The 22408-nt window shown below is 44.5% G+C and overlaps 1 protein-coding gene, 1 long non-coding RNA gene and 1 pseudogene across 5 annotated transcripts; 2 read left to right on the top strand and 1 right to left on the bottom strand.

Moving 5' to 3' along the window:
* The first annotated feature begins 478 nt into the window (after positions 1–478).
* On the top strand, positions 479–4277 carry LOC119294712. Its single transcript, XM_037572955.1, has 3 exons — positions 479–1136; positions 2637–2697; positions 3868–4277. Exons 1-2 carry the CDS (start codon positions 594–596, stop codon positions 2655–2657), a joined length of 564 nt encoding a protein of 187 aa, XP_037428852.1. The 5' UTR covers positions 479–593; the 3' UTR covers positions 2658–2697; positions 3868–4277.
* Positions 4278–4479: 202 nt separating this feature from the next.
* LOC119294711 lies at positions 4480–7979 on the bottom strand (annotated as a pseudogene).
* Positions 7980–9179: 1200 nt separating this feature from the next.
* On the top strand, positions 9180–22408 carry LOC119294710. 4 transcript variants are annotated; one of them, XR_005143522.1, is made up of 15 exons: positions 9180–10104; positions 10203–10327; positions 10402–10555; positions 11679–11778; positions 13722–13926; positions 14388–14489; positions 14576–14658; positions 15346–15553; positions 16010–16110; positions 16197–16446; positions 17035–17135; positions 18825–18902; positions 19476–19616; positions 20292–20460; positions 21948–22408. It is a non-coding gene; the product is annotated as an uncharacterized LOC119294710 (long non-coding RNA). The 4 variants fall into 4 exon arrangements; XR_005143521.1 differs by having other exon boundaries at positions 9181–10104; positions 16197–16291; XR_005143524.1 differs by having other exon boundaries at positions 9181–10104; positions 10402–10561; positions 16197–16291.

The raw sequence follows: 22408 nt of genomic DNA, 5'->3' as shown, positions 1-22408 counted from the left end.
GGCCCACATGTGGGATCATGGCACGGGTGCACGCCGACCTTGGGGACCTCGAACCGGCATGATGAGGCAACTTTTGGCGCCATAACACCGTCAACAGCCCATCACCTTCAAGACCTTCGAGTGAGAAACTCCCGGCTAACCCATTGTTGGCGAGCCCGGATAATTTCCTCTGCCCGTCCGTCACTATCACCACAGCCGCAACCGCAACATAGTCAACACTGTTCTTGACGATAGTGTCTACTATGAACTTTCAATAACGCGCCGGGGGTGGAATCTAGCATGACGTTAAACATTGTACTAACACTGTTATGAGTAAAATAAAGAAGAGATGTTTAATGCCGGAGGAAAAGGCCAGAATAATGGCTTTCCTTCATTATTTAGGGTCCAAAGCATCTTTACACAAATGGCTTTCCTCCATTATTTAGGGTCCAAAGCATCCGAGCCTCCAGTTTCGTTGCTTGAAGCCATTTCACAGCTTGGAGAACCACAATTTGAAAAGCAAACCAGTTGACCAAAGCCATTAAACCCAAACCCATCCGGACTCTTCGAGAGAGAAAGAGGCGAAAAATAAACGCAGAATTTCCGACTCCCCGATGCCGCCCATCTCCCTCCTCCCCCTCCTCCTCCTCCTCCTCCTCGCCGGCGCCGCGGCGGCGGCCCCGGCCCCGGCGGAGCCCCCGACCCCGACCCCGGCTCCCCCGCCTCCGCCGGCGAAGAACAAGACCATCTACGAGCTCCTCCCGCTCTTCGGCCTCCCCGCGGGCGTCTTCCCGGCCAACGTCACCGCCTTCTCGCTCGCCGGCAACGGCAGCCTCGCCGTGGACCTCGCGGGGCCCTGCTACGTGCACTTCGAGTACCTCACCTACTTCGAGCCCCGCGTCACGGGGGTCCTCCGCTACGGCTCCCTCACCGAGCTGGAGGGCGTGCAGGTCCGCCGCTTCCTCGTCTGGTTCAGCGTCGTCCGCGTCAAGGTCGACCTGCCCCCGCCCCCGCGCTTCGTCTACCTCGACATCGGCTGGATCACCCGCAAGCTCCCCGCCGCCGACTTCCAGTCCGTCCACGCCTGCGAGGCCGGCAAGCGGCGGAGGAGGTGCCGCCTCCCCTCCGCGCTCGCCGCCGCCGCCGCCTGGTTCCAGGTCCGATGCACTCCGCCCCGCTGCCCTCTTGAGCTGTTTGATTGAATCCCACGGGTTAGTGAATTTTGATTTACTGGATGGATACTAGCAGCTTTGTTGGTAATTTTAGTCCCGATTATTAGATCATAAATTAAGCTGTCGATTCATCTTAGTTTCGTGGGGGACTTTGATCTTTCTAGAGGCTTACTCCTCCAGTGGTAGTTTGCTTTGACTAAATGTACATTTCTGAGGTGCTGCGTAATGCTGAAGGAAAAACAAGCTGATAGTCACCTCCTGTGTTCGGATTTTTACATGGAAAACGATAGATGGGACATGATTAATTGCAGATTAGCATGTGTGGTTGCATCCTGTGCAAGTTCTCTGGAGTGGTAGTTGGTTCTGAGTAGCTGTACATTTCTAGAGGCTTACTCTCGTGTGGTAGACTGGTAGTTGGTTCTGAGTAACTGCATATTTCTGAGGTACTGCTTAATGCTGATTCGGAAACAAGCTGACTGATAACATAATTAATTGCAGATTAGCACATGTGTTTGGATAAATTGAAGTATCAGTTCATCGTAGCACTCTTAGTTTCGTGGGCGACTTGTGTTCTTTCTAGAGGCTCACTCCAGTGGTAGTTGGCTTTGACTAAATGTACATTCCTGAGGCACTGTGTATTGCTGTTCGGGAAACAAGCTGATAGTTGCCTCATGTGTTCAAGTTTTACATGGAAAACGAAAGATGGGACATATTTAATTGCAGATTAGCATATGTGCTTGCATCCTGTGCAGCTTTTCTGGAGTGGTCATAAACTGGATATCCTATAACGAGAGACATGTTACGCATTTACTTGAAAAGGAAAAAACAAATGGTAATACATAACCGGTAAGCAAGGTTGATTGCTGTGCTAGAGATGCCAATGAAGTGCAATAAGCAGGTTGGTATTCAAGTCAGTCAATGGTTTGTGGCGTTGTGCCATTTTTGAACTGTGTATCCTCAACGGAGTTACTGGTTAATATTACTGGTAGAGAATTAGCTTTGTACCATCTCAAAGGTGTGTATAACTTGGGGAAAAAACAGTCGAATATGAGGATAGCTTGTAGGGCCCAGGGATACATGGCATTGAAACGTTCCCAGCTGGACGATCTTTGTGATGGTATTAAGAAATTGCCGACATATAATAGTAATCATATATAGATGATTACTTTGTTCTTTACTTACCCTCTGGCAAAATTAAACTTGGGGTTGGTCAGTGTATGCACTTCTCTTTGACTAGATATATCATTATCCAAGTGGCGTGAAAATAGCTACACTTCTTGTCACATCATTTCCTGAATTTGACTTGTGTGCCACTAATTTTATTTCAAAAATGTTGCACATGGCTTGTAGATAATGCGGTTGGTTATACTTGTACATCAAAGATTTAATCAGAAATATGTCTTTATCATGGCACCAGAGTTTCAATGCTCTACCTGTCTGCTGCATTAACTTCCTGTTTCTTAAATACTGTTATGAACCTTGCAGGACTTCTTTGCCCAATTTTAGGGGATGCAGAAGGTCTAATTTTGTGGCAGCATCACACGAGGTAAATGCAGAATTTTACTCTCTGTTTCCGTGCCCTTTAGTACAACCATGTAGATGTTCCAATCATCCCTGTTGATACATTTTGATTTCCGTGGATCGTCTTCTGTGAGGCACACGTAGTTTGGGGGTATGCATGTGGCCATGGATCTATTGCTATGACTGAAGAAACATTTTTAAATTGAGCAAAAAATATATTTGAGAGGCATATGTTTTGTTTTTGCTGTTTCAAACTACAGAGAACCTTGCAGATTTGCTTGGCTCCGTTTCCTTTTGGAATTCTCCTAACTATGCATTCTTGATCACTGACAAACATGGATCTGCAGACTTCTCTGTTTACAAACTCTTCTTTTCTTCTTGGTTTTTCTTGTGAAAATCGATGACATCCCTATATAGAGACCTGTTCAGTTTAGGTAGCATGCCTTCTGATGCTGGTACCTTGAAATAACAAGGGTAGCACTGGCCATCTCCTCTTCTGGACAAATAACAGTGTGGATATGATATATTTATCCAAAACTTGGTCAGAATGGATCATAATCTAGACAAATCTTGTCTTGTTTCTGGTGACAGATTTCAGACCATTACCTAATAAATGTTAGGCATTGAACACATCAAGTATACAGAGTAGTGACGGCTGTGCCCCCAAATTTGGAAAATACGTCTAGAACAAAACAAGAATCTGGGAATGGCCCAGGAGAGCTGTTGGTTGTTGGCTTTTTACACCCTCATTTTAATGCAAAGTGTGTCCTGATTTTTTTTTTCCTGTTGGTGGTTGGTTTTTTTACACCCTCGTGTTAATGCGAAGTGTATCCTGCTAATAATTTTTTTCGGAGAAACATAGTTACACTCACCGCTATGAACGCACGCACACACCCTATCCCTATGAGAGCATCTCCGCACACACACCCTATCCCTATGAGAGCATCTCCGAGAGACTTAGCGGACACACTTGAGAGCCACATTTTTAGAAGAGACTGAGCAGACTGACCCACATCTATCTCTGAGAGATTGAGTCGACACACGCTACCCCTGCTGATCTTGATCGTAGCACGTCTGAACTGTTTACCTACACCCATTAATGTACCGAAGATGTGCATGTTTTTTTTATCTCATTATATGCACCATTTTAGATCTCTGGCCGCTTGGACTAATTTATGCTGCCTACTTTCTTTAGCTTACGGCCTTCCGCGTCCTAAAGGAATTGGAGCGCTACACTCCCATTTGTTGATTGTTACACACGGTGTATGTCTCTACGAGTACTCGACGCTGCTGTCTGAGCTCTACATTTGTTCGAGAGACGCACGATCTTTAAGAAAGATTTGTATTGGTTATTTTAGTCCGAACCGATCATGCTGTGTGCTCCACGCTTCGATACAATAGCACTTCAGTAGTGGCATGTAATATCATTTTGTTGGAACTTTAAAAGGTCTCCACAGAAGTTTCCTCCTTGCGTGTTAATAGCAGCAACCACTCTGGTGTGCAATAAGCGAACCTGTCTCTGTAAAACTCAAGAACCAAGCCCTGAGACTCTCAGCAGGAGTACATTTTGTGCTCGGAAACTAAAACAGAACTGCATGGCATATACTTTCAGGCTTCCATTTTCAGCTCAACCTTTCTGCCATGAATAAGCCATTATCAGCGATGCTGAATATCTCAACCCTATTTCACATTCTCAGATTAGGGTAGCGAGTATTCTAGTTTTAATAATTAGAGTGATATCAGATTTCGACCTCGGCTCACGGAGAAGAGAACATGGCTCCCTTTTAGCAGCACTAGCACCAAGATATATAAAATGATGCTTCAAGACCTTATTCTCCCCAAGTTGCTCTTGCATTCTGACTGATAATATCGTCTGATAAAGTAACAACAGTGCAAAGAGGAGTACAAAGAGCATTCAACTATTCACGGCGACTCATGTACGTTTTGGCCTACATTCGGGGTTTGCGGAATTATGTTGAACTGGGCGGGCGATGGTCCCGGAATACAGAGGAAGAGCCACCGGATGCAGCAGGGGAAGGCGACGATGCTACAAAGTTGGTTGCTGGTAATGATGCCGAGGGGTGGTGTCCCTGATGCCCAGTACCTGCGAAGCGAGACGGGCTTGCTGTAGAGAAAGGTGCTGCTGGACTTCTTGGAGTGTTGCCCTGTAAGATAACAAAAGTGGTTTTAGCTCAAAACGGACAATAGCACACAGTTCAGTCGCAGCGATCATCATATTCTACTAGAAACACTTCATTCCACCAAAATGGTAGATACAAAAAGGAAATCCAAACATGTAACAACATTCTCAAGCCTGAGAACTTTAAGAAAATCAGGATTTATTGCTGAAATGAATTTTCTAATGTAGACTCATTTTCACCAGTACCTTTACGTTGATTCATTAAAGCATCCGATAGCGAAATATAGATTTGAGCTCGAAACATGGCCATCGCAAAAACTTACAGGGTTGTGGTTGCGAGAGCCGAATGGAGACCTAGCAAAGGAGGCTGTTGAAGGAGAAATACTGTGGACATGATGCAAGGGGCGCCCAGGAGTGCCCTGGTTGGAACCAGCATCTGACTCCCCAGCAAACTCGCTGAAATTGACATCAACGGTCATTCTGGGCACCTGTCTAGGAACACTTCCATCAGCTGTGTTTTCTGGCGGCTGAGGCATGGCAGCACGCAGTGAAGCCTGCATGCTACGTGTTCTGATTTCTTCTTCGGCATTCAAAATCTGTTCAAACAGCCAAAATTAATCTTGCTTAGTACACTGACTAGTAGTGATCACCGCAGATAATTGTTTGAGAAAAATAGATCATCCGGCCACCAATAAGTTTGTACTTACTGTGTAACTCGGTATACATAAAACAAGGTTACATTGCATATGCGGCAACATGATTAATATTTAAGAAAAAATATTTGATGAAGAGAGATGTTTGATAAAGAGAGTAACAAGTACTCCTTCCGTAAACTAATATAAGAGCGTTTAGAATACTAAAGTAGTGATCTAAACGCTCTTATATTAGTTTACAGAGGGAGTAGAAAATACTGAAGGGGAGCCTTGGCGCAGTGGTAAAGCTGCTGCCTTGTGACCATGAGGTCATGGGTTCAAGTCCTGGAAACAGCCTCTTACAGAAATGTAGGGAAAGGCTGCGTACTATAGACCCAAAGTGGTCGGACCCTTCCCGGGACCCTGCGCAAGCGGGAGCTACATGCACCAGGTTGCCCTTTTTTTAGGGAGTAGAAAATACTATAGCTGGCGGATGAAAGTCTGATACAAATTCCACCTGGTTCTTATGTCAGTTAGCATATATAAGCAACTCCAATTACTGTGCAGAACTCTTCCTGTCCGTCGCGACGAACTTTGTAGAATTCAAATTTGTTGAAGTACTTCATTAGAAACAGGTGCATATTTAAACTATGAATTTATTATTTATTTAATCAGTTTCACATTCAGATGGGATAGCAACTTTACAATTTTTGGACTCATATATTTCAAATAGAAGAAAAACTCATTCGAACCAGTGTATTTCAAGTGGCTACTCGATTAACGATGAAAACAGTCAAATCCAAACACATTATCACCTGAAGTTGTGAACCACCGAATATCACATGGTATTCAAGGTTCAGTTACTTAAGCAGACAGGACCGTAACAGGGATGAAGAACATATCAACTTGTCCCAAACCGCAAGTGCCAGTCAAAACAATGAGAAAATTATTACCTGCTTCAGCATCTGCACAAGATCATGCTTTTTCTTACTCAAGGTATCCAGCTTGTCGGTCAACTCTCTCTTCCTTTCTTCAACTCCATCAGGTTGACCCACCTAAAACAGAAATAGGGCTCAGAGGTCTAGATGAAAAAGAGAACAAGCACATATTTGGTGCTCGCAAGCATAATGCACACAGCTTCCAAGCATAGGTAGCTAGCTTGCAAACAAGAACAGTACGTGTGGTGTGGTTAATCAATTCTACTCAGGATTCACAAAGCACTCAGCAAAATCTCCGTGGAAAACTCAGGAATTAAACTGTTGTTCAGCAGCAACCAATAATATATTGTATTCTCGGGAAAGAGCTGACTGTTGTCCAGTGTGGCCAAGAAGCTGAATTGTTGAGTAGGAGTATAAAACTCAAAAGCATCATTACTTATTGGCTTATTCCAACCCAGAAATGGAAGAGACAACCTGGGAATTTCATCCTACTTCCAACACTGTGCTAAAAGTCTAGATTCTAAGATAGAACCACCATAATACTACCATGATGAGTAGCAATTCAAAAAATCTACTGTCAGGGCTTCACAAGTAGGCCAATGTTAGCAGGATGGCAGAGCAATTCGAACCACCAATGACATGAATCTAATCTCAAAAAATCTACATGCGTCCCCAAATGAAGGCCAATGTTAGCAGGATGGCAGCTAAAATCCCACATAGATCAACAGGCAGCTACCAGGAGCCATGAATTTTCACGAGCCTCACCTCCGAGTTGGGGTCGAAGCCTTCGCTTTCACCTTGCCCTTCTTCGGGGTCACCATTGCCGCCGGCATCGACATCTCCGGCGACCACCTCCCCCGCATCGTCCATTTCCACATCCTCCACCGCCCCCTCCTCCTGCTCCTCCTCCTCCTCTCCTTGCTGCTGCTCGTCTTGCCCATCTCCCTCCCCCTGTTGCTGCTGCGGCTCATCATGTCCCTCTTCCTCCCCCTGCTGATGATGCTGCTGCTGCTGCATCGGCACATCATGAGCCTCCTCCTCCTGCCGCTCGGCCTGATGCTGCTGCTGCTGACCCCCCGCCCACCTCCTGCGCCTCTCCCACGGCCGCGGGAGCCGCGGCGCCGTCGTCCGGGCGGGGGGTGGGGGAGTTGGGCCGGGGGGCCCCGGCGAGGCGGGAGACGGCGAGGGAGCGGCGGTGGAGGAGGCGGCGGAACTGGGACGCGGAGAGCGTGGGCGGGGGCACCGGCCAGCGGCGCGCGGCGTCGTCCCCGCCCCGGTGGAGGTTGCCGCGGTACATCGAGATCGCCACCATCTCGCCCTGCCCGTGTGGAGGTGGAGGTGCGCCGGGTGGGGTTTCGCTCTTCCGCTTCGGGTGCGAGCCGAGCGCCGGCGGCGGCCCCGGGTTTCGGTCAGCCGCCGTTGGGCCTTCACGGCGGATCTATCCTTCGCGTTCTCCTTGTGGAATTCGTCGCGGGTGCTGACCAAACTGCGGGCGGGCCTTCGGATTAGTTGCTGGGCCCTCCCGGTTTTCTAGCTCATTTACTGCTGGTTAGCTTTGGGTTTTTTCTTTTTGGTTTTTGAGAGAACAGCTTTGAGTTACTTTTTTTTAAGGGTAAAGCCAATCTACATTCAGCAAAAGCCACAACGATCTGGACCAAATGTGATGACCTGGACCTAGAGTAAGAGAATGCTTGACTAAACTATGCGCTTCATGATTGACAGCACGACCTTCGAAAATGAAATTACAGTTGAAAAGAGCTGCTAAAGATTTAACCTCACTAACTATTAGCACCGTTTCGTCCTCAGTTTCCTTTTGCGGTCTCAGTGATGGCTTGCCTCGAGTCGGGGGATATAATGAAGTTCTGCAGATTGAGATCCTGCGCCAATGCTGAACCTTCCCAGAATGCGATTGTTTCCAGAGTGGTTGGGTCTTCAACACATGGAATGACCAATGCTGAGCTCCCAAGGAAATTACTTGCACTTTCCTGGCAAATTGCCGCTGCCGAACCACCTCTGGTTGATCTCATCCTCGCATCTACATGTTTTTTGCGTGCCTACTCGTTGGAGCTCTTGGGTAGCATTGGGGACGCCTTGTGCACTTGCTATCTGTGTTTCTCTGACCACATTTAGCTCACCGATGAACTTCGTAATGAAGGCATGCGTGCTTGTGGTGTTTGGAAAATGCCTTCGTGAACAACTTTGCAACATGCATGCCAGACCGACCAGAGAGTGACTGCTAGCAAAATAAATCGCTCGTGGGGCAGTGATTCCATCAATGTAAACTACTAGTGTTTCGCATTCGGTTCTGTTATTGTCATCACGAGGGTATTGATAACCCACAAGTATAGGGGATCGTTTGTAGCCTTTTTTGATAAATAAGAGTGTTGAATCCAACGAGGAGCTAAAGGTAGAACAAATATTCCCTCAAGTTCTATCAACCACCGATACAACTCTACGCACACTTAACGTTTGCTTTACCTATAACAAGAATAAAACTAGAAGTTTTTTGTAGGTATGAAGGGACAAGTTTGTAATATAATAAAGAACATGAAAATAAAAGTTAGGTGTTGTTTAGATAAAGAAACAATTAACTTAGTATAATGAGTGTGGATTAGTAGTGGTAGGATTTGCGGAATTGTCCCTTGGCAATTGACTATGTTACTAAACCGATAGCAAGTTTTTATGTGGGAGAGGCCCTTGTTAGCATGTCATCCCTTACTTGGAACTCTATGCACTTATGATTGGAACTTTTAGCAAGCATCCGCAACTACTAACATTCATTAAGGTAAACCCAACCATAACATTAAGATATATATTGGTCCCCCTTCAATCTCGTATGCATCAATTTCTATGGTAGGAAGAAGCTTCTGTCACCCTTGCCCTCCAATGCATAGCCCTATCAGCATACAACTTTCCCACTTCTTCGTTCATGTAACCTTTTGTCACTGCAAGTACTTCCCGACCGCTTCGCTTCCTTATATGTCCTTTCAGTAATGCGCTCATAGTTGGTTTGCGGTGGAGACGGTGGTGGTCGCTGCAGGGCATCCAAAGTGTGCTTCGCTTTCACCGGATCTATCTTCTCCTCCGGAGGTGGATGTTTCTTAGCTCTTTGCGTTTTGAAGTAGTCCTTCACTTGGGCTTGATAGATATCCGCATTTTCCTGTTCGGTCATCTCGTATGGTAATTTTTCTGGAGTCTTGAAAGATGGACCGAATATGTATTGCCTCCCGCCTCTGGATGTACTACTAGATGCCGGAGCAGGCCGAGCGGCTGCGGCTGCCTTCTTTCGTTGCTTACAAGGTAGAGGAGAAGGACTACGACGCGCCGGAGCAGCCGGAGCGGCGGCGGGTCTCTTCCACCCTTGCTGATAAGGCGGAGAAGGAGGAGGCTGGCTGGTCGGGCGCGGGCGGAGAAGTAGGAGGCTGGCTGGTCGGGCGCGCCGGCCCAATCAAACCACAGCCAGGGCGCATGGCTTCTCTCTCTGTCTTGCTCCTCTCTCGATCCCCTCCAGGTCCAGCCGCCACCGCCGAACGCCGACCTCCGTCCTCTCCCCCAACCCCAACCCCAACTCCAACTCCGGCCTCCACTCCACCGCCGGCGATCCATCCGTTCCCCTTCTCTCCCTCGCCGTAGATCCGCTCGAGCAGCGCAGCCCACGGTCAGATCAGATCCTCGCGCCCGAAACCCTAGACCTCCGGCCATGGCGACCGGCCGTAGCACAGGTATGAATCCCTCCTCCCCTTCTCCTCCTCCTCTTCTTCTTCTTCTCTCTCTCCCTATCTCTCTCTGACCCACATCTCACCTCGTCTCTTCTCTGTAGGTTGGAGGTGCCACCATGGATTCCTCTGCCGGGGACGCCGCCCAAGTGCTCCTCAAGGCCCGCTGCTCCTTCTTCCTCCTTTTCCTCAAATTCAAGGGCAAGCAGCAGCACACGCCATCCTCAAGGTCCGCCCCTCTCTCTCCATTTCCTCTTGCTGGCCTGACCTGACCTGATGCATGTGATTTCCTTTCCATGGCAGGCGCACGGTTCTTCTCTTCTCTGATGGATGGATGGATGGATGGATGGGTTGGTCGTGGAGGAGGAGAACGACCAGGAGAATAGGGATCCCGTCTCTTCTCTTCTCTTCATCAATGCCGGCCAGGAACAATGACCCAGCCACCCCTCAAGGAAAGGTAAAGGTACTCTCTTCATCCCCAAATACAAGAAACATTCAAGGTTGGCCTTCGAAACCAGTGGTGTTGCATTGCTAGTTTCTTTCACTTGCACAATGCCCATGATTTTGGATCTCACTTTAGGTCCTTGTTTAAGACCGGCCAGACATAATGGGTGCACCGCCTTCTCCATCTCTATATGCTTAATTACCTTGCTTCACACCAACATTTCATTTCTTAACCAGGCAGGCTTTCTATATGAGCCGGCCTGCAGCAAACGCTCCTCTGCGTAAGTGTGTTCGCCAAACTGCGGTCAGCCGGTGACCTCTTCTTTCTGGCCAGCATCGCACTTCCGTTTCTTGATGAATGGGTTTTACTTAAATCGTAGGCATGCAGAGGGTTAGAGCCAATCCAGATTTGAGAAACAACAGCTACAGGTGACGACCGTTATGGCCGTAGCGCCCAACTTGTCTCCTTCCTCTGTTGCCACCCTGGCCGGTCTGTCCATTGGTGTTGCTTTCTATATGTAACAATAAAGCATGGACTGACACATGCCAAAACGCGCTTTGGTCGCCGGGCTCCAGGGACCTCAGTTCCACTTGAGTTACGATGCTTTCTGTTTCTTGAATTAATTCCAAGTTATACACACAGATAGTTAGAGTCAAATGAGATTTGAGAAGCAACTGTACAAGCTCAAATGTTTGTTCGTCGTCAGCAAATGTATTGCTATATACTAGTGGCTAATTTATAAGTACCATATTAGCAAAGTACTCCGTCCTATAATATAAGAGTGTTTTTGACACTAGTGTAGTGTCAAAAAGGCTCTTATATTTTGGGACGGAGGGAGTAACTTTTTTATGGCATACTTCGATGCCAATTTTCATATGTTATATTGATCCGTATGAGTAGTATCTGGTCAAACATCCAAAAGGTTTGCTGGAATGGATAAAAAACAAAACCCTTTTTTAAAGTTCTGCACTATATCCAAAAGGTGTCTGTGTGTGTGTGTTGTCCTGTTTATTATCCGTGCCGCAGAGCATCTATAAGGGAAGGGGGGCTGTTTTGCTAGTTTCCATTAATATTTGTTGTTTTGATGCTTTCTGTTAACTGAAGCTGTGCTTTCTTTTTCATGTGTGGGTGGCAGGCAGGAGTGCAAACCCTTGGAGTTCATGTAGAGGAATCCGCTCTCATGGGTCACAGAGGCCCTCCTCCCATCAGAACCGGGCTGCCTGTTGTATGTACAGGTGAGCCCTCTCTGTCAATCCAAACCGTGTTCCTAGTGTGTTTGCTTTGAAGAACAGACTGCATCTTGTGGATAAGTTCTCTGGAAAGGTTCCTTTTATTTGACAGCCTCTGGAAGACTTATAGTATTGTGGGTGGTCCTATTGCAGCCCAATCTACCAATGTAAATTCCATTTTATCTAGAAAGACTAGGCATGTTTTTTCTTTGTGACAATAAAAATAAGTACTAGTAGTAGGTTCCGTTGGATGGTGTCTAATGTAATAAAGAAAAGATTACCAGATGGATAGCCACTCAGAATACACCCTAACCCTAGCGAGCGGCCGCAGCGCCTCATTGTTGCCGAAGATTTTGTAGGAGGATTCATGTGTTTGATTTGAACCTAAGTGCTTGCTGTATGTACACCATGTTAATGATTTTTCTAAGATTCTGTAGTAGGATTCAGGTGCTACCATACATAGCTTTAGTTCTTACATGAATTTTCTTATCTCTGCTAATGATTTTTTTAAGATTCCCTAGCTGGTTTTCTTATCTTTGCTAATGAACTCTTCTTGTGCGAGTTTCAGTTTTAGATGTTCTGCGCACTGACCGATGGATGCCCTTTTATTCAGATTTTCTATGATTTCTTGATCACTAGATTTCTTGATTACCGATGTTCATTCTGCAGTATATATGTATGCAAATTTAGTACTTCTGCTGATGAAGTTAATGCTCAGTCGCTATCTTCAATTTTTTTTGATTCAGTTTCTTTTTGCTGCAAGAGATGCTCCTGCTATACGGTGTCTAGTTTGTTTTACAAGCTGCCAGAGCCATTTTATATGCTAGTTAGCTCCAGTACAGTCAGTTTTCATTATCTTATCTCTACACTATGTTTATAGCATTCTAGATTTTTTCAGAGATAGGAAAGCTCTACATATCCATGAAAACAACGAAGTCATCATTCTTGAATAAGTGTTATGTCAGATCAGTCATCAGTCTTTGTATTTTTCATGTTCCTTTTCTTAGCTTATCATTCAGAGATCAGAGGATGTCTTTTTCAATTGGTTCATTGTGGATGAATGTTGTGTGGGTCCCTGTCAGTCATATTTTTCCAGATTCTGTACAGGTCAACCACCCAACTGACATGCTTGGTTTTGGTTTGTCATTTATCAGTTATTTCCCCCCTCATTCAAACAGTAAGAGATTGAGCTATTTTTCATCTCAGTGTCATTCTTGGTTGGTGTCGTGGCGTTTTTCAGCTTAAATAGTTCTTTGGCAACACTGATCCTGTAGTCTTTACAACACCTAAAGCCAGCTTTCGTGAATAAAATTGTCAATGTTCAACTTCAAGATTTAATTTGAAAGACTGAGTCGAGTCATACATGCATGATAATTAGATGCTATGAAAAACTTGATGGCTTGCACTAGCTTGGTACAGAGCTGGATTGGCTCACACATGCATGGCTTTTTTCTACTCGTCAAACCACATTGCCTACTCTGTTTTGCTTTGTTTGCCCTGTTCAATCGATCAACATGATGAAAATAATTGCTCCATTTCTCAACATAATAAAAGCATCATTTAATTTAGTGCTCTCCTGCAATTTATTTAGATAATGAAAAGCGCACGAGTGAGCTCCTCAATTAGTGCCGCTGTTTGGTTGCTTTGAGATTGAATGGTCTTGTGAATATCTGGTATGCGTAAATAATTGATATGCATGTATATTCACACTGTAAACAATTGTTGATATGTACGTCGCCTGCCACCTGTTTACTTGTTTCTAAATCCTGGAGTAATCTGCGTACTAATTTATACTGGTTCTATAGATTTAGTAATCGATGTCCTTGGTTGCAAAATCCTGGAGCCATTCTTGATGTACTGAGTGGCCTTTCTCTTTATTGTTTCTTATGTTTTTTCTTTTCTCCACCGATTAGGTGTACAAACTAAGTGTGAATTCTTTTTTGCTGTAGCATAAAGATTTGGATGCACACTGTGGTGGTTTCTTCATATTACACGTGCAGCCAGCCGTGTACGTCCAAACTCTACCTGCCGCTGTGTGATGCCAGCGATTTCACCCGCCACGCCGCGACCGTGGTGGTGGTGATGTCTGGCCTCGGCTACAACTTGCGCAGGATTTGGCCTCTGGATATGGTTCCTGTGATGTTGCTTTGTTGGGTGAGTTAGTACACGTGTGCTCCCCTAGTACTCTTGCTTATTTGTTGGTGTATGTGCTGTACAAATATGTTCTGTACAAGAACAATTCATGTCTATTATACCAAGTGTTTGCACATGACATACTTGATATGATTTACCTGCGCCATCAAACCATCTCCTTTATCCACTAGCTGCTGCAAATGCCACATATTATGAACCAATGTTGATGGATGCCCCCATGTATATATATCCACAAAAGCATAATAATGATTAGAGAAAAGTTGGGCTATTAATTTCATGCCGAGTCATGAAAGTTTTACTTTTTTTCCAGGTCAGGGTAGTAGTACTGCATGCATGGTTCAAATATTTAGATGGAGCTAGTGCTTGACAAATCTGAATGATTTTATATTTTTGCTAGTGCTGATAGATTTGGTTCCCTGTTTGACTAGTTTTTTCCTTCTCTGTTTTGTTTTGTTTTGCAGCTGCTCATCGGGAACACACCATTGCTGTTGTTGTACCTTCCCCAAGGTCACCCACAGCTCCAAGCTCGAGTCCATGGATCCCTGCTCCAGCGTCAATGATAGGTGCCTTTCTCTTTGGATCCCTATGATTCCTTCTTTTGTTCTTCAATTCGAGCTCAAGGTTTGTTATTTCTGTTGTCCTTGTGCAGGATCTGGTACAGCAGAGAAGAAGGGGTTCATCATCTTCCTCTGAGTGGCGGTGTTGTTTGGCATCGGCTACACAACAGCCACAGTGAGCTCCTGCCCTTCCTCTGCTCCCCGCCCCTGGTTTCTCTGATAGATGGTCACAATTTGGTTAGCAAAGCGTTGTGGGTCGATGGCTGATATTGTTCGTGTGATGTGGTGGGGTTCATGTTAAGTTCACCACGATGGGCTTAACCAGTGAAAGAATTGTTCTATTTCTCAACAAAATAAAGACATCAGTTAGTGCTCTCTTGCAATTTATTTAGATAATCGAAAAGCAGGAGCTGCTTAACTAGTGTTGCGGTTTGGTTTCTTTGAGATTGAATGGTCTTGTACGTATCTGCTCTGGGTAAACAATTGACATATATGTATATTCACACTGTAAACAGTTGTTGATATGTATGTCGTCCGCCTCCTGTTTACTACTACCTCCATCCGGAGTTAGTTATTGCTGAAATGGATGTATCTATACGTATTTCACTGCTAGATACATCCGTTTGAGCGACAAGTAATTCCGGAGTGAGGGAGTAGTTCCTATAGCCAGAAGTAATCTGCTTAGTTGTTGAACAGGGCTGATTTGTATCGGTTCTATAGATTTACTATTGATGTACTTGGGTGTAAAGTCCTGGAGCTATTCTTGATATACTGAGGGACCTTTCTCTTTATTGTTTCTTTTGATTTTTTTGGCTCCACCGATTAGGTGTACAAACTAATTGTGAATTCCTTTTTGCTGCAGCAAAAAGATTTGGATGCAGACTGTGGTGGTTACTTCATAGTACACGTGCAACTGTGTAGGTTCAAACTCTCCCTGCCGTCGTGTGACGCCAGCGATTTCACTCGCCATGCCACGACCACGGCGGTGGCGATGTCCGGCCTCGGCTACAACTTGCACAGGATTTGGCCTCTGGATGGATGTTATGGTTCATGTGATGTTACTCTGCTGGGTGAGTTAGTACACACGTGTAGTCCCCTAGGACTCATGCTTGTTGGTGTATGTACTGTTGCAAATATGTTCTGTACAGGAACAGTTCATGTACATCATACCAAGTGTTTGCACATGCCATACTTGGTCTGATTTACCTGCACAATCAAACCATGTAACCACTAGCAGATTCCAACTATTATGAATCAGTGTACTGTATATGATGGATGTCCCCATGTATATGTATCTACAGGAGTATAATAATGGTTAGAGAAAAGTTGAGCTACTAATTTCATGCCAAGACATGAATGTTTACTTCTTTTCCGCATCAGGGTAGTAGTACTGCATGCATGGTTGAAATATTTAGACGGAGCTAGTGCTTGACAAATCTGAAGAATTTTATAGTTTTTCAGGTGCTGCTAGATTTGGTTCCCTATTTGACTTTCTTTTTCCTTCTCTGTTTTGTTTTGTTTTGCAGCTGTCATCGGGAACATGCCATTGCTTTTGCTGTACCTCACCCAAGATCACCCATGACTCCCAGCTCGAGTCCTTGGAGCCTTGCTCCAGCGTCAATGAAAGGTGCATTTATCTCTGGATCCCCATGATTTATTCTTTTATTCTTCAATCTGAGCTCAAGGTTTGTTATTTCTCTTGTCCTTGTGCAGGATCCAGTACAGTAGGGGGGAAGGGGTTCGTGCCAGGCACCTTGGCATCTTTTGCTGTGCCGTGGTGCTGTTTGGCATTGGCCACAATAGCTACGGTGAGCTCCTTTGCTTCCTCTGCTCGCCTCTTATTGCTCTGATAGATGGTTACAATTTGGTTAGCAAGGTGTTGTAGGTCGATGGAGGCTATGGTCCCTGTGATGTGTCTGGGGTTCATGCGAATTGTTGGTTATGTTGCTAGTGCTACAATCTGGTTGGTTATGTTTGCTCTGCTGGGTTTAGGATGTCTAAGTGAGCTAGTTTCCACTGCTCTAATCATATAGGCATAGTACATGATTACTAGCAATTCTCTTCTGGTGTAGGTGGTCTATGTTCATCTCTAGCCCGTGTGTGCTGTGCTGTGCTCATGTGAGCAGGAAATTACCAAGTGTATTTTTGTTGCAAATGTATTCTGCCCATTAGCAGATCATGTTGATATGCTACAGTACAGGGGTTTAGTTCACTGAACGATCAATGATCTCTTCTAAGGAATTCTTCTTGTACGAGTTTCAGTTTTTGATGTTCTGTGCACTGACCGATCAATGACCTTCTATGAGAAGAAAGAAAATCACTCATTCCTAGCTGTGTATGTGTGTATCGACAAACAAGTTGGTTATTGTCAAGGTGGCTTGCTGCCTCCTATTTGCATAGAATACTTCTTTATTACCTCAACTAGGTCATTGCTGTTGATGTACCTTACCTCAACTAGCTCACCCCATGATTTCTCCAAGCTTGGGTCTTGTTTTGTTTTTCTATTTGGCCTCAAGATTATCTTCTTATTTCTTTTGTCCTTGTGGAGCAGGATTTTATTCGTTACAATAAGGGGTTCGTCGTGCCAGGCTCCGCGGCGCTGTTGCTTCCATGTGATGGTGTTGTTTGGCATCGGCTACAAAAACAGCCACGGTGAGGTCCTCTCCTTCCTCCACTCCCCGCCTCCGGTGGTTGCTCTGAGCTTGTCGTGTCCATTGAGCCATGGCTATGGTGGTCGATCTGCGTTCATGTCCATCGTGCCATTTCAATGTCTGGTCAGGCTGCTACAGTACGTCCTTGCATAATGATGATGCTACCGTTTATTTTTTTTGTTCGTTTGCTCGTTGGTCTATTTGTTTGGTAATTATCATGCTTCCACTAGCCTGCCTGATACAAACTTGCTGAATATATGTCTTTGAGCAGCAATTGATAGAATGTATATAGGTCATGTTCATGTCAATTCCCATCCCACTCAAAAGTCTGAAACACTTCTTCTTCTTCGCACTCAACAAACAAGCAGCACACCACACCTGAATATGTATGCGCATGTGTATTTACGTAGTTTCCCATCACGCACATGGAGCGGTCTTGTTCACTTCGGGCTGTAGTATCACTACTTTCCTTCATGCCTCTTTCCTGAAGTTCTCTCTTATCTCTTACTCTTATAGAAAACTGAGTTGGTGATGATGGTGTGCCTGCCATCTTGCAATATAGACCGTCCGATCTATACCCGACGGATAGAAAGCAAACCATGGAAATTTTGCAAAAAGATACCCGCACCTCTCTCCCGCGTTCATCCTTATCTCCCACAACCTCATTGTTGAACAATTAAAAAAGGAAGCCTATGGAACAATCTGGCATGGTGGCCACTGTCGGCGTCGTCCATCCCCATGCCTCCGCTCAGTCCGACCACCAATCACCACCACGCCCCACTCCTCCTCACCTTATCTCTCTTTCTCGAGATATCATTAGTTTTTACACATGGGATTACTTCCGCATGGGTCAACCACAACAGGTGTTTTATAAAAAAATGCATCTTGATAGTCCGTGCATTGCACGGGCATCTTACTAGTCACAGTATATATGTGGTCTGTGTACCATGATCTCATGCGAGTGGTTTTTATTCCAAGGATGCCTTCCTACTCTTGCTAGTTCTAACGTCATACAGTTTGAATAAATCGAAACGAATCTGATTCATGGTTGAGCATTTTGTTTTGATGATTCAGGGAAACAATCTATTGGTCAATTTGCATTCTCTCTAATATCCTTTGCTCTCTTTGTCCTGCTCAATTACTCATCATTTTGTATATATTGGTGTTGTATGCTTGATCAATGAGCTAGCCAACCATGCATGTTGTGATGTGAAAATTTCGTCAATTTCATTTGATGTGCGTATGGATGGATCCAGACCCAAGTCAAGTCGTCCTTGGTTGCCTGCCATGCTGCTTTTACTAGTAAAAGCAGTGGCGGGCCATTTTATGTACGTAAGCTTGATGTGTTGAATTCTGAAAGCAAGGTAGGATTTTTTTTTGCTTGTCTCTTGGATTTCTTTCCTCTGCGTGCTTCTGTTCCGTTTTGTTTTGATGCTTGCACATATCGAAGGCTTTCTAGGCGTCATTATCCAAAGGCCTTTTTGAGCTCAGTGTTTGTTCCAAATAATATATGTTCGTCTCCTTGCCCTGTGATCTCCAGTAGTGCTACCCTGGAGACCATGCAAGCATCAAGAACACACTTGAAAAATGGATAGTAAAAATATGTCTTTTTAACCCTGCTTGATTCAACATTTTAGTACAGGCCACTCACACTCAATTGTTCTTTTCTGTTTTGTTCCTGTGCCCATAGAGGACCGGGAGCTTGCAGCAACAGCATCTCCGACCCCTTCCTGATGAGCTGCACGTTGTGGACCAGGTCCCAGTGGAGGTATGCCCTCCTCTCCTTCTCCTTCCTGTCAAGTGCTTGTGTGAAAAGCAATCTTGATAAAAAATAAATCTGCTTATTTAATGGACTGCCACTTCACATTGATTTCAACATGGCTAGTTTGTCGTATCTTTACTGTTTTAGAGGTTCACTACTAGAATCTATGCTTTGTTTTGTCGTATCATGTTAGTTTGTCTCATGTCTGCTTGCTGGTTCTACATGCTTGCTGCCATGTTTAGTTCCCTAATCTGATGATTTCTGGCTTTATTACAAGTCTCTATGAACCTATTTTTTTAGGGTAACAAGTCTCTATGAACCTACTTTGTTTTTTTAATGGGCAGAAATATTCAGGGGCTGGTCAGTGTTGCTATACTAAAGTTTAACATTTTGTCCGGAGAGATAGATAAATAGTAGGTTGCTGGAACTTGAACACATGTTTGTCCTATTTTCCCCGTTGCTAGCTTGATGATGTATCATGTACTAGTGAATCTCTACTGATCAGTCACCTTAATTACCTACTTTAAGCTCTCAACTATTTGTTTGTTGTGTTGTTGGCTTAAAACTGATTTAACTCAGTTTCTTGTATGTACCCACAAGGGCCGTCATTGGCTCCACCTGCGCCCTCTTGCTGGCCTTCCATAGAGGATGAGGAGTTTGTGGTAGCATCTCCGGCCCCTCCCTGACGAGCTGCAGGTCGTAGATGAGGTCCTAGCCGAGGTATATTCTTCTCTCCTTCCTTCCCTTTGCTGTCAAGTGCTTGTGTGAAAAGCAATCTTGATCGACAGGAATTCTGCTTATGTAACGGACATCCACTGCACTTTCAGCATGGCGAGTATGTTGTATCTTTACTGTTTTAGTAGTTCACTACTGGAATTCATGCTTTGTTTGTGTCACTATCGGGTTGCATATCATGCCAAATTGTCTCTCCCGCCTGCTTGCTCGTTCACTGTCTCTGGATATGGAAGGCCTAATTTCTAAAATGTTTTAGTTTTATGAAAGGGCCCTGTTCTAGCATTTTTGGTAAACAGACTTGCGTACTTACGAAGTACTGTAAATTACTTGGCATGCTATGTTCCGAGTACCATTGTTCTTTTATGAGTAGATTTCCCAGGAACAAAAAACCTGAACTTGGTTGGTTACTTGTCAGATCAAGCATATGTTCGTGTTAATAATAGTCTGAAGTTTCGTCAAGTGAAGCACTAGGAGCAAGCACATGTGTGATTGATGTGACGATTGTGATTTGCACTGTTACCTCACCTGATCCTCCTTGTTTGTTCATGTGCCTTTCGGATGTTGTTTGATTTCATTAGATCTGGATGTTGTGCTATTGTCTCCTCCACAATCCCTGCTGCCCTCATTTGTTGTTTCGTGCTGATCCCTCTACTTCTGCAGGAGAACATTCCCCTGGAGGAGGGTGTTTGACAACCTGAGGAATGGCCGTGATATCCTCACCGCTGACAGCGCCTTCAAATCTTAGGCCCAAACAAGCTTGATTGACGAGGAACCCAAGTTCTTGGGTTCGTGGAGGCCGCTGCCATCACGCTTGCCAATGGATGTTCTGGTTAGGCCCTTGTGCTACTTGTTGTGGTTTGTTAATTATTTAGGATGAAATCATCTAGGATAATAGCCTAAGTCTGTTCTTATGTGGTAGTGGTGCTATTACATGTAATACCTTATCATCACGAAAACGGTGATGTGTCAATGAGTTGCTTACTTTGCATTTTTGTTGGCCTTCTTGTGGCTTGTGCATGTGTTGCCTGATGATCAGGAGGAAACCATATTGGATCCTGGGTCGGAGAGAACTCCGGTCAGGATGATCATGAGTTTTTAAATTCACGCACCCATCTATGGGCCAGTATTCTAGCTCATACAATGGTTCCTGAGATGTTTTTTTCTCCTGGTTCTTTGATGTTCATGTAGATAGATTTTCCAAATGTTTTTGGTTGGATTTTGTGATGCAAGAAGCATAAGATCAGATGTGACGCTGGTTCTTTGATGTTCACATAGATAGCTTTTGTTTTTAGTGGTTGGTTGGTCAATATATGATGATTGGTGAAGTTGTATTAATTCCCAAGCTGGCGATGGTTTATAGGTCTACTTGAGAGTGAATTGGCAGTAGTTTTTCAATTGAAGCTTGGCCTACATTTTCTAGAAGAAGCTTTTGGCTTTTTGGAACTCACCAACGTCTCCTTGCTACTGTTGTTCAATCTGAAGTGCAATATTATCTCAGCATGCATCTTTGTACTTGTGTTGTGGTGTGTTGATTAGAGAGAGAGAGACCTAACTCGCCGGTTCTTTGATGTTTTAGTTTTACAAAAGGGCTCTGTTGTAGCTAGGTCAACATACTTGTGTACTTATCAAGTACTCCCTCCGTCCGGAATTACTTGTCGCTCACTTGAGATATATTCATTTGAGCGACAAGTAATTCCGGAAAGATGAAATATGTTATTTGGCATGCAATTTTTTTGCTAGCTTTGAGATGATTGTTGTGACTGGGTTGGTTTGATCCATGCTTGATGTATGCCCTAGTGTTGATCTGATGAACTAGTGTTGCATTGTTTACTTCCTGTGACTTGCTCGTCTACTATGCTTGGGCCAGTATTCAAACTCATACGATGGTTCCTGAGAATTTTCTCCTGGTTCTTTGATGCTAATGTTGATAGATTTTCCAAATGTTTTGTGGTTGGATTTTGTGATGCAAGCAGCATAAGATAAGATGTGACGCTGGTTCTTTGTTGCTAACGCAGATAGCTTTTGTTTTTTGTTGTTGTTTGATCAAAATATTATGATTCTCAAAGATGTGCGTTTGAAAAAGATGTCTCTGTTTACTACTTGAGAGGCAATTGGCAGTAGTTTTTCAACTGAAGCTTGGTCTACAATTTGTAGAAGCAGCTTTTGGTTTTTTGCAACTCACCGACGGGTCCTTGTTGGACTGGTGTGCAATCTGAAGAGCATATTTGAATATTATGTCAGCATGCATCTTTGTATTTGTGTTGTGTTGTGTTGATTAGAGGTAGACCTGACTCAGCAGTTCTTTGAATGTTACAGGAGAGCATATCTATGTGAAGAAAAGAAAAGGCTGCCACAGGACGCCGCTCAAGAGAAGAAAATCTATGCTGGAGATGGGAGAGCAAGTTTTATCTTGTGGAGGGCGAGAAGACGGACTGATGGACCTTGTAGCGGCGCTTGGTTGTAATTGAGCTCGTTTTGTGTTGGTGTTGTTTGCTCCTCTCGAGGACCATTCAGTTTTTTTTAAGGGAGGACCATTCAGTTTCTAAAGAAGGACAAGAGGCGCAACGAGTCCAGGATAAATAGTAATACCTGTGCTGTGCAATTGAATCTCAAGGGGCTCAATCCAGCAGCTCTCCACTAGTAGACTCTAATGTCCAACGGGACTAGTGTAGTGAAATCTTGTGAGATGATTTGTTGGTTGTCTCTATTCTTCTGTACATACGAATTCTAATTTGAGAGATATGAAATCTAAAGATGTTTGAAAGTTGCCACTGCAA

Source organism: Triticum dicoccoides, chromosome 4B (genome assembly GCF_002162155.2).
Source record: "Triticum dicoccoides isolate Atlit2015 ecotype Zavitan chromosome 4B, WEW_v2.0, whole genome shotgun sequence".
In the NCBI taxonomy this organism is placed as follows: domain Eukaryota; kingdom Viridiplantae; phylum Streptophyta; class Magnoliopsida; order Poales; family Poaceae; genus Triticum; species Triticum dicoccoides.
This window is presented reverse-complemented; position numbering and strand designations above follow the sequence as displayed.